The 14,050-nt window shown below is 39.7% G+C and overlaps 1 protein-coding gene across 1 annotated transcript in view; it reads right to left on the bottom strand.

Moving 5' to 3' along the window:
• SLCO5A1 (solute carrier organic anion transporter family member 5A1) overlaps nt 1–14,050 on the bottom strand; it is a gene marked incomplete at both ends in the record, with an annotated part of 70,149 nt that overhangs the window by 16,963 nt on the left and 39,136 nt on the right. Inside the window, 2 exons of the mRNA XM_084280422.1 lie at nt 1,072–1,270; nt 6,054–6,218. Coding sequence (XP_084136548.1) covers nt 1,072–1,270; nt 6,054–6,218 — 364 coding nt within the window. The remainder of the gene's footprint in view (nt 1–1,071; nt 1,271–6,053; nt 6,219–14,050) is intronic.

Raw genomic sequence — 14,050 nt, 5'->3', positions numbered from 1 at the left:
GCCCCATTGTAGTTCTTTTTTCCCCCATTTGATCATCTCTTTTCCTGCTCCACACTTCTACACATTCTTCCAAACCTCAAAACGTTAAGAACTCAAAGCTGAGCCCTAAAAAAGCAAGATACTCATAAAGATCTGACACCCAGCATCTAACCATAAATAAAAGAGTAGACGTTGTCTCAGATGTAAAAGCAAAGGGGAAAACATTGCTTCACATAAGTTTGCACTCTTCAAATGTTTACTGTGTTCTTGTGTTTAAGCTACACAAAGAAAGCAACTTTGGGGAAAAGCTAATGTACAAAACAAGAAAGACCAGGCTGCTGAGGAATTACCTTCCAGTAAACTGACTACTTTTGCTGCACTGTCTTCCTGCCAAAAATCCCTTATTTTTTAAAAGTGCCCTTCTATGCATTTCTTAATGTCACAGCCTAAATCCCTCACTCCCAACACCTTCCCACCTCCACATCCTCTTTTTCATGACAGCCTTCTTGATTCTCAATGTATCTTTAAGCATTGCCATCTAGTCCCTGTCTTCATTATGACCCAGCCAGCATTGAAGAGCATTCATACAACTAGCAAGGGACACAGAAACAGCCCACACCGCTCATTTTGACAGCACATGCTCAAGTGATTCCTCTCAAATGGGAACTGTTGACCTAAGACAGTATTACCGTGACAATAAACAAACCTATTCCAAAGTTACTTGTCTAATCCCTTTAGTATTTTCACAATCTTCATGAGCATAAAAGAAAACATTTCAAAACACCAACTAAACTCTGAGCAATCTACTCAAGATACTATTCTTATTTTTCTGCAAAAATAACTTTTTGGCACAAAAGATCCATGTTAATGCATTGTGCCATCCCTCAAAACTGTGAGTTATTGCATAGGATTCATCACCAAGCAGATGTAAAACAGGAGGGCTACATAGTAACAGCGTGTGTTTACACAGCAATACTCACTGGTTTCTCATTTGAACATGTGACTTCTTCAGGACATGGGCATTTTGTACATTTCCTTACCCAGCTTATTGGAAAAAGCTGGTTTTGCCACAGATGATTCCAAGATACTTACCCAGTCGTGTAAGGTATATTTATTCCCCCTAGATTAATGCTTTCGCATCCAACAATGAAGAGAGTTGAAAAGCACAGCAGAGAGACACCACTGCAGATCATCGCCAACTTTGCAGACTCTCTCGCTCCCAGTTTCAGTTTTTTTATAATGTAGCCACCTAGGACAATACCAACACCAGCACTTGGGACAATAATCACACCTGTCAGGAGGAAAATCGAGCAACATTAGTACGGGACCTAGAGAAATGGCATTAATCACAAATACGGGTTTCATTCCCTAGTTAGATGACTACAAATGCTGGACTAAGATCTCCATTGTCTGACTCTCAGCTAGCAAACTGAGTCAGACTTTTCAAATCTCTGGAGTGTTGTCAAAGAATTAATAAAAGCCTCCTTATGATATTACCAGCAGCCAGAGAGCTATAAGAGAACTATTGTACTTACAAGCAGAAACATTGCTTTGTATTTATTTTAGAATGGGGAGAAGGGATACACATTGCTCCAGTTTAAGTACTGCAGATTTGAAGAAATCCAGATTTGGAGACGAACCTCCCTCTTCCTATTCTGATTATTAATTCCAGTGAAGCACAAGTGTTAATACTCCAGGCAGGACCCCAGAAGCCTTCCCACCTGAGAGTGCAGGCGTGAACCTGGCTGCACGTGCTGCCTTCTGGGTGCTTCACTCTAGTTGAATGGCACTTTCTGCCATCAGCAGCCCCATTCATCTCAGCACAGCCACATGGAGTGCAAACTGATCAAAAGCAACTAAAGAAATTAAGATACTAGAATTGATATTAGGGTAAGTTTAAAACTCAAAAGATGTGCTGTGCCTATGAAATTTTTGTTGCTCCGCTGCTGCTTTAAAGTGGCAGTTCAGCAACACATCACAAGGCTGTCCTCGTTTGTCAGGGCTTGAGGTGCTGTAAGTCAGCAAGTGTCTTGTACTTCTTCACTTCCTTTGGCTTTTGCTTCTCACTGACATGTGAGAAGGTCTTTAAATTAAGTCTTATCTAATAAAGATATGTTCCACATAAATAAGGAATTTGAACAACTTTTGGCAACTGAACTTTATAATCAAAATTCTTAAAGACACTGGGCTTTCTAAAGAAGCTGGTATGACTATCACTTGCAAATATCTTTAATATTATTGCAAAGCATTCTCATTCTCTGCTAATGCATCTAAATGTAATGGGGATAGTACATTTATCAAACTACTGTGAAAGTAAAAACAAGAAGTAAAAAACAGTTGCCATATTAATTGTACTGCCATCACCAATGGCATTATAAAATAAAATGTTATTTCAAGAGGATGATTCTTAATAATAACAACCCTTCACAGAATCAAAAACAGTCTTTATCCTAAGAGCAGAAATTAAATGTAGAAATCCTTCCAGGAGAATGAAATTATTTGCACAAAGTTCAAAGCTGTTATCTCTCTCTAACTGTTTTATCTCTCACTTTCAATGACTGAATATGAACGAGGGAAAGAAATAATGCAAATCCTTTCACTTGCACTGAAAATGTTCTCCCTGGGTGAACACGGTAACTCAGCCATCGGAGTGTAGCAGGCTATGAAATCTGTGTCAGTGAAGCCAACATCCCTGCTGCAGGCAGACTGGGATCACTTGCAATGCCTTCTAAATCACCCCCCTCAGGTGAACCAAATGCCATGGACCAAATTTGTGGCTGCACCTGTTATATGAACTAAGGAACTAAGGATCTAGCTGACTGACAATAAATTATCCTCAAGGTCTTGTTCTTCTTCCACCATATAGCTTAGCTTTGAGTTCTTATCCTCTTCTGGACCACAATTTGCCTTTTCCTTCTTATTCTCTTGAGGGCATGAATATTAAAAAAAGCCTTTCTTTCACTGGAACTGAGACTCTGTGTGTGGATGTCTAGCACCTTGTCAAAACTGAGCATGTATATGTTTTGTGAGGCACTAGGCTAGTGGTCTTCCATCAGTGTGTTACACTGCACTGCTGTTTTCATCCATTCTCTGCCACAGCATGAAGATCAGAACATTAAAAATGAAGAGAAGAATGTGAGCAAATTGCCCACCAAGGCTTGCTGTCATTCAGCAGGATGGAAAGGTAAAGGAAAACCTACACAGAAGAAGTATAAAGACCAATTCTTCCATGAAAGTGGAGCTGGGAATGGAGAAACTCTCTCTGGGAGGAAATGGAAGAGAGAGGCACTCATTCCACCCTGTGTGTCAGGAAATCTGACAGGTTCTTTTACCCCAAGTACAAAATCTTCATCCTCACACCCCTCTCTTTCTGCAGGGGATGTGAAATCAGAAGTGATGTGCTGTCAAAGTAACGCAGCTACTGCAGTGCACTCCTAGACGGGCTTCCAGGGCAAAGCAAAGCTTGTACATCTAATCAGGACATGCATTCTTTTTTTTCAAAGGCATTTAGAGGAATAAAGCTGAAGATCTGATACTAAGCTGTTGCACTGCACTCTCCTTCATTTTATAATGACAGTTTGGCTTACAGGATTTGTGCATTTGCCAAATATACTCCTGGGTACAGTGCTCCAAGGCAGTATCAGCTTTCAGTCAGCAATTTTCAAGCTTTGTCCTTTTTACTCTTGTCAGGACGCTGCAGCACTTGAGGCTTTCCACCATGGCAAAAGATGATCTTAACAGCTACAAACAGTCTGGAAACAGAAAACTGCAATATCTGCTAAGAGGACTACACTTCCCATGGAGATCTTCAAACCAATTCTGTCTGAGATATATTATGTCTTTTTCAGAACTAAAGGTAGCTCCAATCCACTTATAACCATTTCATCAGAAGTCACCAGAGTGATATTTTATAATACATAGTGTGCAGTTCTTACCATTACAAATCACTTAAATTCTAACTCTTTTTTTTTTTTTTTTCACAAGTAAACCTGCTAGCAAAACACCTGAAATTTCAACCTGAATTTGTCTAAGATCTACCTGTAGCCAAAATTCAGTGGGGATTTTTGGGGGTTGTTTTGACTTGTGAAGGACTGGAGGCTGTATGCCACCTGCTCAGACACCAAAGACAAAACTCCAAACAAGACAAGACTGCAGCACAAGCTGCACGAGTTCAAGACATGAAGCTTGGCACACAGCATTTTTGCTGATGATTCATGCCAGGTTTGTTTAAATACAGAAACAAACTGAGACTTAATTAAAGAATTCCTGATTATGAATTGAGATGCTAAATGACTGATAAGAAATTTATATCAGCAACATAAGGAGATTCAGCAAGCGCACGTACTCAGCTGGTGACGTACATGTGAAGCATAGATGAAGTAATAGAAATACCATGTAAGGCCTCCTTTTGCTAACCAGAAGCTTGTAAACTGGACATGTCTTTTACTAGATTAGCCCACAGCAATCTAAAACAGAATCTCCAGATTCCTTTTCCTGGTTTTCCCATACAAATATTTTATAAAATTAAAAACTGCTGACTGTAATGCTAAGCTTAGGAACTGGGCTTGTGGAAAGAATGCTGACTTGTCCATGTTGCACATCCAGCTTCAGTTACTTCATCTTCTTCTGTTTTATAATAGTATTTATCAAGCAATTTATAACAGGGAACACAACAGATGTTAATAGCTTCACGCCCTGAATATGGTCATGTCATTTTTTTTTCCTTACTGGCTGTTGAATATTTTGTCTGTCAAGAATGTTTCTAGTTTATCCTGAGAATGAAGTGAGCTATGGAGCAGCAATCCCATCAAGACTCATTACAGCAGAACTCCTATGCATGTGTAGCTACCCTAAGCTTCAGGCAGAATCATGGTCCCATCAATCAACATTTCCTCCTTACATACAGCACACAGGGTTTTCCTGCCCTGAAGAAACTCTCATCCCAGCAAGCTCTCAAACAGAAGTCACCGCATGGTACTTCTGGGTTGTTTCCTCTCTGCACTCTAGAAAGACTACTCACTTTTATTTCAGCCACTGCAGGTGACAAATGATTCCTATGTGAGGTGTCTATGTCTCTGTCTCTCTTCTACTACTTTTCGTCTGTTCCTTGGCTGATGCCCCTGGGCAGATTCACCCCCATACTTCACCCCTGTTCCCAGAACTCACTCTCCACTCCATCACTCCTTCTCAGGCACAATATCTGGAAGTATGGCAGAGCAAAGAACCTGCCTCACAATTAAGAGTTATTCTATATGGGGAAGCACTATGGAAAAGTCAAAAAGATGCTTATAAAGACAAGTATCTTTGATGCAGGTAGGAGAGAAGGGAGATGATCTACATGACATGTTCCAATTCTGCACATTTTGTCCCCTTTCCCTGGGGAAATTCCTATCTCTTCCTCCTGCAGAGCAGTATAAAGCTTAAAATTTGGTGGTTTGTAGCTTAGTTAGAAGTTGGACTTGGCTGTACATTGTTGCTGCAGTAGCAGGGGAAGTGTCACAACTGTACAAGGGCAGTCTCAGACCTGAAATGACAGGTGGGAGAGGATTTGGGAGCTCTCCTGACAAGACTAGATGGCTGTGCACTCCATATGTAGCTAAGGAGAAAACCATCGGCCTGGAGCAGAGAGATAAATGAAGGAAGGGACAGATAAGCAACTTGTCACTGGGGAAAAAGAGAGATTAGGACATTTTAAAGATCAAAGATAAAATTCACATAAAATAAGAACAGCTTTAAAGGATCTTTTAAGGCACACAAACCACAGAAATGCCTGTGGGCTTTCTATCTTGCTTTTGTTGCATCTTTTCTCCCTGGAGACCATTAACACATGAGAAGATGTCTGTCTAGGCTTATGTAAAAAGCCCCAGCCCTTTAATAACCTAAATGGGCTTACATTTTATTAAACACACATAGCAAACACCAAAGAACAGCCTGAATATATAATCAAATACATAAAGCTGGATCCAACCACCTGTTCTAACAAGCATGTTTCCAGCCCATTCCTACATTGATTTTTTTTCATCAGTCAAAGAACGTCAACCTGTTCAACGTTACGCTACGTGGCAATGCCTTACCAGTGTAGATGCTGGCATTTGAAGCTGGGATGCCAAACTGTGACTCGATGAACTTGGGAATGAAGGTAATAAAAGCTGTAACAATGGCACTCTCAGCTGTGTATGACAAACTCACAAAAAGGAATGTCATGTTGCTTAAGATCCTGACAGCTGCTCTTGGAAGCTCTATAAAATGACAAAAATGACAAACGAACGTTATAAATAATGAGCGAGAAACAAACGTAAACTGAAACAAAACAAATTGATTTTCTTTGGGATGGGCAGGCGATAATGGCTTGCTAGCATCTGCTTACATTTGCTGAGCGGAAGGGAGAGCACATATTTGGGATTGCAATCTTCACTGCCTGCTCTTACCCTATCGCTCTGCATCGCCCTGGGGCTGCAGTCCTGCTTTTCGCAAACACAACCGGGGTCTGATATAGCAAAACCCTCTGAAGAAACAGGGCCTACACAGAAACACTATAAAGGGCAGAAAATCAGCAGGAAGACGTATCAAATTTGGAATTTTTCTGATGTCTTATTTTGAAATTTTCCAACACCTGTCACACTGTTGAACCCACAGTACTGACGTTGGCATTCTGCAGGAGGGAAACAGATCACACACTTCACCTGCAACTCTCTCACAGTTGGCAACCTGGGATAACACTACTATAAATTGAAAAGGGAACCAAAAGATTTTTAATAAAATGTTTTTCTGTGTTTCTTTTAGAAGTATTTACAATAGATGTAGACAAAGCATACTGAAAAAACGAAGTCTGTGGTATCAATGAATCTGAACATACCTCACATACAAATCATTTCATATTCTCAGAAGGGATAAAACAGTCAATTAAAAATGAAAGCACATCATTAACTTAAATTGGAAAACTATTCATAGGTGTTGCAATTATCCTCAAACCAAATATCAAAACCCCATGAAATTCAGCACTGTAGCTAAAAGAAACTCTTAAATTCTTTTAATTCAGTCATGTAGTGATGTCATATTATCGTCACAAGATGACGATAGCTCTATTCAAGGCTTAATTTTTTCAGATTAGATGGTATCATTTTTAAACCTTTTTTTTTTCTTCCCCTCAGGCTTCAACTGAGATCAGATTTTCTGTTCAAATGTTACAAATATTACATTCAACCTACTATGGTTTGGGTCTTTTCATCTGCTTTTCACTTTGCCTGGAATTTGAATGCTGCTTGAACTAAACCCCATTCCATTCAATGACAAGAGCGCCCATTAGAAATATATGTTGAGTAAGAACTCCTGAGTGAGAATGTTATTGATGTTAAAAGTTGTCAAGTCAAAAATCTGTCTCTCCCTTTCTCTATTGACTCCAGTATGCTATCTGTATAAAAGCAAACAGAATTTAGACTCTTGTCATGTCTAAACTTGTCAGGCTGCAAATTAGCACCTAAGTTGTCTGACTGCATCCAGTCTCAGCGTATGCCACTCATCAAAATTTATACTGAATTCATCATGAGAGCACAGCTTATAATTTTAATGTAGTCAAATGCTCTCTTGCTGCCTCTGAGATGAGAAATATTGAAAGTTAAATACAAAATTTGGTGGAAATTAGCACTGAAAAATTATATTAATAAGCAGTCATGTATTTGAATCTTAATGGGTTTTACCACCTAAATCTTTTTTTAAAAAATTTTTGCAATGCAAGAACAGAAAGAAAGAAAGAATTTATCAGGAGGTTGAGATAATAAACATGAATATATGGAAACTGTAATGCAACTGTGCACCTTCAGGAACTACAACACGGTAGCAAGTAGAAAGATAAAATGCCATCAGTATTTACCAGTAAGTATGCTGCTCATTCAAAATACTGTTCATCAAAATTTCTCACTGTTCAAAAGGAAAAAAAAAAATATCTGCAATGCCATCAGATGTCAGCCTTCAAACCTCATTAGCTTTGGCTTTGTGTCGGATTTTGGGTTGGGTTGGAGTGGGTTAGCTGATGGGGGCTTAGACACAAGAAGAAACCCAAGAGTAAGAGCCAAGATGCTCTACCTCAGCTTTTTGCAAAGCCTCTTGTGGGCTAGATGACGCAGTCTAGGAAAGCTGCTGCCATGGGGCTGCAGCAAGGCAGCTGTAGCACAACTCCCCCAGGCACGAGGTGCAGGACCCAAGTGCTTCTCCTGCTACAGCAGCAGCAAGCAGTGATGACCGTGCTGCTGCCTCTCTAAGAGAAAAAGCCAGGAAAAAGAAAGAGGGGGTGCCAGATCAGTCCTGCTGGAAACTGAGCTATTTGGTGGCAGGTGCTCATCTGTGCAGAAAACACATGGAGGAAAAGAGTAAGATAGCAACTTTCTTTCAGACTGGACATTTCAAAGAGGAGGATGCACTAAGGGGTCTCTGTAGAACTGAATTGCCAAGGACTGTGTGCAAGACCTTTGCTAAACCCATTAAAGGGTCTGGTCCATATAATGCCTAGTAAATTTTAGCTCTTCCTTGTAAAACTGAACTTTAGGAAAATGTAAGATTTAAAATATAAGATTTAGAAATTTCAGTCTAAAGACACTGAAGAATTAATTAGGTGAAGAACTGCAGAGATAATGAACATGTTGCTCTAGTGTTTGGATGTAGAGCTGTATTTTCTGTTGACTCCTACTTGCATTTTATCTGAGCACTCAGCCTAAAGGTCATTACTAATTTCAAAACTAATTAGTATTTTCAAACTGTATTTCTACTGATAAATAGCTACAACTCAGTGTCTTGGAATAAGCATGAGTTCTCTTACATCCATGTGAAGGATTCTTCAGGGAACAGCTCTGCTGATTACTGTATTTTTTGGCATGAAATAAACCCGAGATTATTCCTGCATACTGCACTAATACACACCACCTGGAGCAGTTGAGGGTTGAAGCTTTTTGTGACTTACAAAGAGCAACTCTCTGGTATATAAGAAAAAGTTGCTATATAGTAAGAAATTTGCAAATAAAAATACATATTCAGAATTATGTTTTCCCTGATTTCCTCTTATGATTGTAGTCAAATCCTGTATGGCAAAATCTGTATTACATTTCTGAATTTAAAAACTAGCTTTAATAGAAAGCCACTGCATCTTGTATCTCTCAACCACACTAATTCTAGCAAAAAGAAGAATGCTAAAAACTTTAAGGAACCTTCCTTTGTACTACATAATCCATAATGCATTCAAAACGTTTCAATGTCATCCTAGTTTTCTGTGTCTAGCAATAGGCCTGGGCTTTGATTTCAGGGCCATTATTAAACTTTTTAGGTTCTGATTTTTAGGAGGTCTTCAAAAAACATCTCTTGTTTTTGTAAGTGTGCACCAGAAACAAACCTATGAGAATCTGCAGTTTCCCTCATTCTGTCACAAATAAATCTCTAAATCTCTATCAGTTACTTTCCAAAACCTGAAACAATCTCTTAGCATGGCTGCAAGCATATTTACACTTCTGTGTTCTGTGCAGTAATTAAAATCTTAAATATCCTCGGGGGGTGGGGGGTGGGGGGTGATTTTTTTTTGTTTGTTTCGGGGTTTTGGGGTTTTTTTGTTTGAATAACCTAATGTGTAACGAAGACTGAATTGCACCATCCTTGCTGGACTGGTTTGCTAGCCTACTGGCAATTTTCTCCCCTCCATGGTCCTTGACAATATTTTTTCTGTATTCCATATTCTTTTTTTTTCTTTAGCGTTCTGGACCATGGCTTGATTCATGGCGTGGGAAAAGCATAAGAAAAATCTGTGAGCAGTACAAACATTCACAAATACTGCTCTATGCAAAGCCCTTAAAGCAGTGTAAACAGAATTTCAATAAAAACTCAAATAATTCTGACTCCACCTCGATTTTTAATAAATTAATATCTTTTCTTTTATCCCCGTTCCTGTGCATGCAGCCCAAGGCAGTGCAATGACTGCAACAAGGGGAATAAACCATCCCAGTCTCCAGCAGAGTCCTCTTATAGCCCATCAGCAAAGCCCCTTGTAAGGGCGACACAGATATTAGCCAAAGGACCTCCTTTCTGCTGGTGCTCCAAGCCCAGACAGCACTATACAAGTCTGCAGCTCTGAAGGAGGTTGCCTCCACACCAAGGTCTCCAGAGCAGCTTCTGCTCTCATGCAGTACAAGGCAAAGACAAGGTCTGAGACAGAATTTCTTGAGACAGAACTGTGACAGAATAGAAATGAGAATTTTCAGCCACAGATGCCTACTTGAAATACATTCTGCAGAGCTAATCACTAAATTCTAAAAATTCTATTTGGCATGTATTGAATTTCATTTACTACTCACATATCATGTAAGCAACCTCATTCAATTCGATCCCTCAACCATTTTCAGGCTGTGCCCTAAGTACCTGGGTGGTGGCCAGAGTGTTGAACAGCCCTTAATACTCCAGCAAGAGCAGGGGTGAGTTTGATCCAATTGTTACTTTTGTTAACTTGATTTAGAGCAGCTCCCTGAAGCCCCAGCTAAGGCTTCTCATCACTGCACGGGGCCATGCCGACCTTTTCTATTTTGAGCTCTTCGAGATGGCCCAAGAAAGGGCAAGGGGGGGAGCGACTCGCTCAAGGTCAGCGGCACAGCAGGATCTCCAGCCCACGGTCTGCTGAGCTCTCTGACATTTACAGGGCTCCCCAAGCACTTCGGCACACAGACCACTGTCATCTCCTCCTCTACCCATCCCTGACAACTAATCCTTGGGTACAGCAGAAACTCCAGGCTGGATCCTGTGATGGGGAAGCAGTTCAGTGGATTTGCCCCACAGCCATGAGCCCCTCAGGAGTTTCTTTTACCTTTGCTGATGCCCTGGCAAACATTATTATCCCATCTCCATTCCAGACAGGGACTGACAGGGAAGGGTATATGACAGCTGGTAAAAGTGAAAAGGCAGACAGGAATATTCCACATTTAAGAAAGGGCTGTACATAGGGACAAAACTCAAACTGTTAAAAACAAAGACAACTATAAAAAACATGCCATTAATTAACAGTACACTTAACATAATATATACATTGTTTTCTTTACAATGCTCCTTTATCCAATTGCACAGGAAGTTTCACTACAGGGGTAAGTAAAAGGGACTGCAGATACAATTTCCATGGCACAAAACCCTAAGGGCATCCAGTGGTTTTGTCTGCTCAGGTTCATGATTTATCTGCATATATGGGACTGAACCACGACTTCATTAAAAATCTCCTCTAACTCATGTTGTCTACACTACCTCTATTTCTCCCAATAAACTAAATCCCATTTTCTTCCTCCTGTGACCTATTTAATGTTTTATTCAAGACTTCTGATACCTGCATCAGAAACAAGCACTCTCTCACATTGTTTACTTGCAACTTAAATAGGAAAAGACTGAATTCTAAGCCCTTGCACCTTGAAATATGAGAAAAAGCAATGATGTATCACTATTTTTACCTGATCCCACCTCTACCATGGGCCAAAATAAAGTTCAGGTAACTGAAGTTGAAGGCTTGCAGCCAGAGCAAGTTTTGGTTTATTTCTTCATCCTATCCTGGGAGCTATCACAGGAGAAAGGACCATGGCTCTCTCTTGCCATGCCTTTTCAATTCCTTTTCATTCATCTACAGAACTAACTTACAAGAAATTAGGACAAGTTACAGCAGGACAAAAATCATTCAGCCAAGCTTCCCAGGTAAGGCAACATCATAGCTGAAGTTTAAAAAAAACAGGTTCTTCCCTGAGACTTTCCTTACCAAAGCTACACAGATTTTACAGATTTAATGGCACTGACCTCTGTCATGGCAGACTACAACATCACTGATATTTATTAATACAGAACAGAAGACGTGACCTACTAAATCATCAGTCTCCCAGCTACTGCCTAAGTGGAGTTTCTGCCCATCATGCTATAAAAAGATGAAGCCCTGAAATTCAATGGGAAGTATAAAATGTGCATTGCACCTCAGAAGAAGCAATGCTGAATGACTTAAGACACACACGATCCTTTTTACCTTCCCATTATACCCAAAATTACCTCAATTGAGAAGCCTGAGGCATGATCTCATTCCATAAAGCCCACTTAAACTTGAAAAATAATTAAATGATAGTGCATTCCTGCTGCAGGCCCTCTTTGCTAGGGTAAATGACACCTAATGGGAAAGCTATTATCAGCTTATAGCAAAATACTTTTCTCTGTGTTATCTCCACTCGCTTCATATCTTTCTGACACGTGGAATACAACGCTGCTTTTCACTGTTCCACGTGGTGCAGTTTCTCCTCTAGAGAAAACTAAAAGTTTTGTAAATGAGAAGCTCTAATTTGGTGGCTCCACTAATATATTAATATAGGATTTTGTAGAAGGTATGGTACACATTTAAGTACATAAATGTATTTTTTTAAATGCTAACATGAGATATACAGTAGTTTTCATTTCTGTGAAAATAAAAAAGTACCAGGAAATATTCACCAGTACAGTTGTTTTCTGTGTATCCACTGGGCCTGTAGTGACATAGCATGACCTGGAAAGTGAAATTATGTACAGAAACAGAGAACCAGCATCAGCAAGCTCACCTGGATGCAGATTTTGTCTGTACACCTGTATCCTTTCCAGGATAGAGCAGCCCCTCTGTCCTGCCATACCCTGCAATGATTAGGGAGGAGCCCAGCAGAGATTGAGCTCCTCTTCCCACTAAATTAGTGAGAAAACATTGACGTGAGTAGCACTAAATTGCTTTTGCTAATCAGAGGGCAGTAGGCTTGAGAGCCAAAAAAAACCCATAAATACTTTTATGGATTTAGGTGAAAACATTATGTATATTCTTCACAAACATAAGGGATAGAGAGTCTTCAAAGACAGAAGCAGACAACAAACTTTCCTTACTTCGGTTCTTTAGCTACTTTGCAAAAAGAGGGAGAACATAGTTCTGAAAGATCTGATATTGCAGGTTTACCTCACTTGCTGGTTGGTTGCCTTGATTAAGCAGCTGTTTTGTAAGCTAATAAAATCAAGCAAATTATGGTCTCCTGTTTTTTCTTCACTTCTATAGAAATTAACAGGAAGTTTAGGGACCCTGAGAGCACAGATGCAAATGCAATGTAGAAGAAATCAATATGCATCTGGGCAAACATTACTTCAAATTACACTGGTTTTGTTCTAAAGCCAGCATGCAGGTTTTGCTAAGCCTTGCCTTCTCAGTGTAAAGAGTGATGATAAATGAGTCATCAAAAAAATCTGCCTAGACTGATATCCAAAGTAACCCTATTGTTCGGGCCAAGTTTTGAGTTCAAATTACATCTAATGGTGCAAAGGACATTTCATGGTTTCTCCCAGTCCCACTGCACTCATCAGGCTACCACAAAACACAACAACCAGCATTCGTATCACCGCATCCAGGGAGGACACAACAGCACTGACAACACAACAGCATTAGGGCACATTCATTCTTGTCCTATACTAATCAATATTATGACACTGTTAAGCCTATATTGTCACCTCTAAATGTGCTGCCTTTCTCCCCATGGCATTTTATCAATGATTGCTACTTAATTAGATTTCATATTAATGGTTTAATTCTTGAATACAATAAAAATCTCTACTTCTTGTCAATCTTTTGATCTCCTCTTGTTTCAAAACCAGCATGGGTTTCACTCACCCTGGCCTTCAGCTTGCAGTACAAAACAGCCAGGGAAGGCTTACGAAACAAATGACCTTTCTCAATTAACTTACCAAAACGCATGAATGTAACTGAACTCGCACATTATAGTTCTTTTTACCTGTTTCACTTATATTTTAAAAAGCCCACTGTTCTACAAAGGATGGCTTAAATCAGTTACACACTTTAAGGTGCACAAATAGGTCTGGTAACAGGTTCTAGAACTACAGGAAATAAGCTACTTGTTTGTTACAGATGCACAATAATTTCAGTAAGTGGATGCCTTCTACTCATCACTGCAGTTTGTCATTTCAGAGGACAACCATCTATTAAGATCTCAATAGCAAAACATTACATTAAACACAAGATGTCAAAATTCTGCCTTCAATTGCACTCAAACAACCCTAGATG

This window comes from Gallinula chloropus (assembly GCF_964237585.1).
Source record: "Gallinula chloropus genome assembly, chromosome: 2".
Lineage (NCBI taxonomy): Eukaryota > Metazoa > Chordata > Aves > Gruiformes > Rallidae > Gallinula > Gallinula chloropus.
The sequence above is the reverse complement of the archived record's forward strand: the minus strand, read 5'-3'. Positions and strand labels throughout refer to the sequence as shown.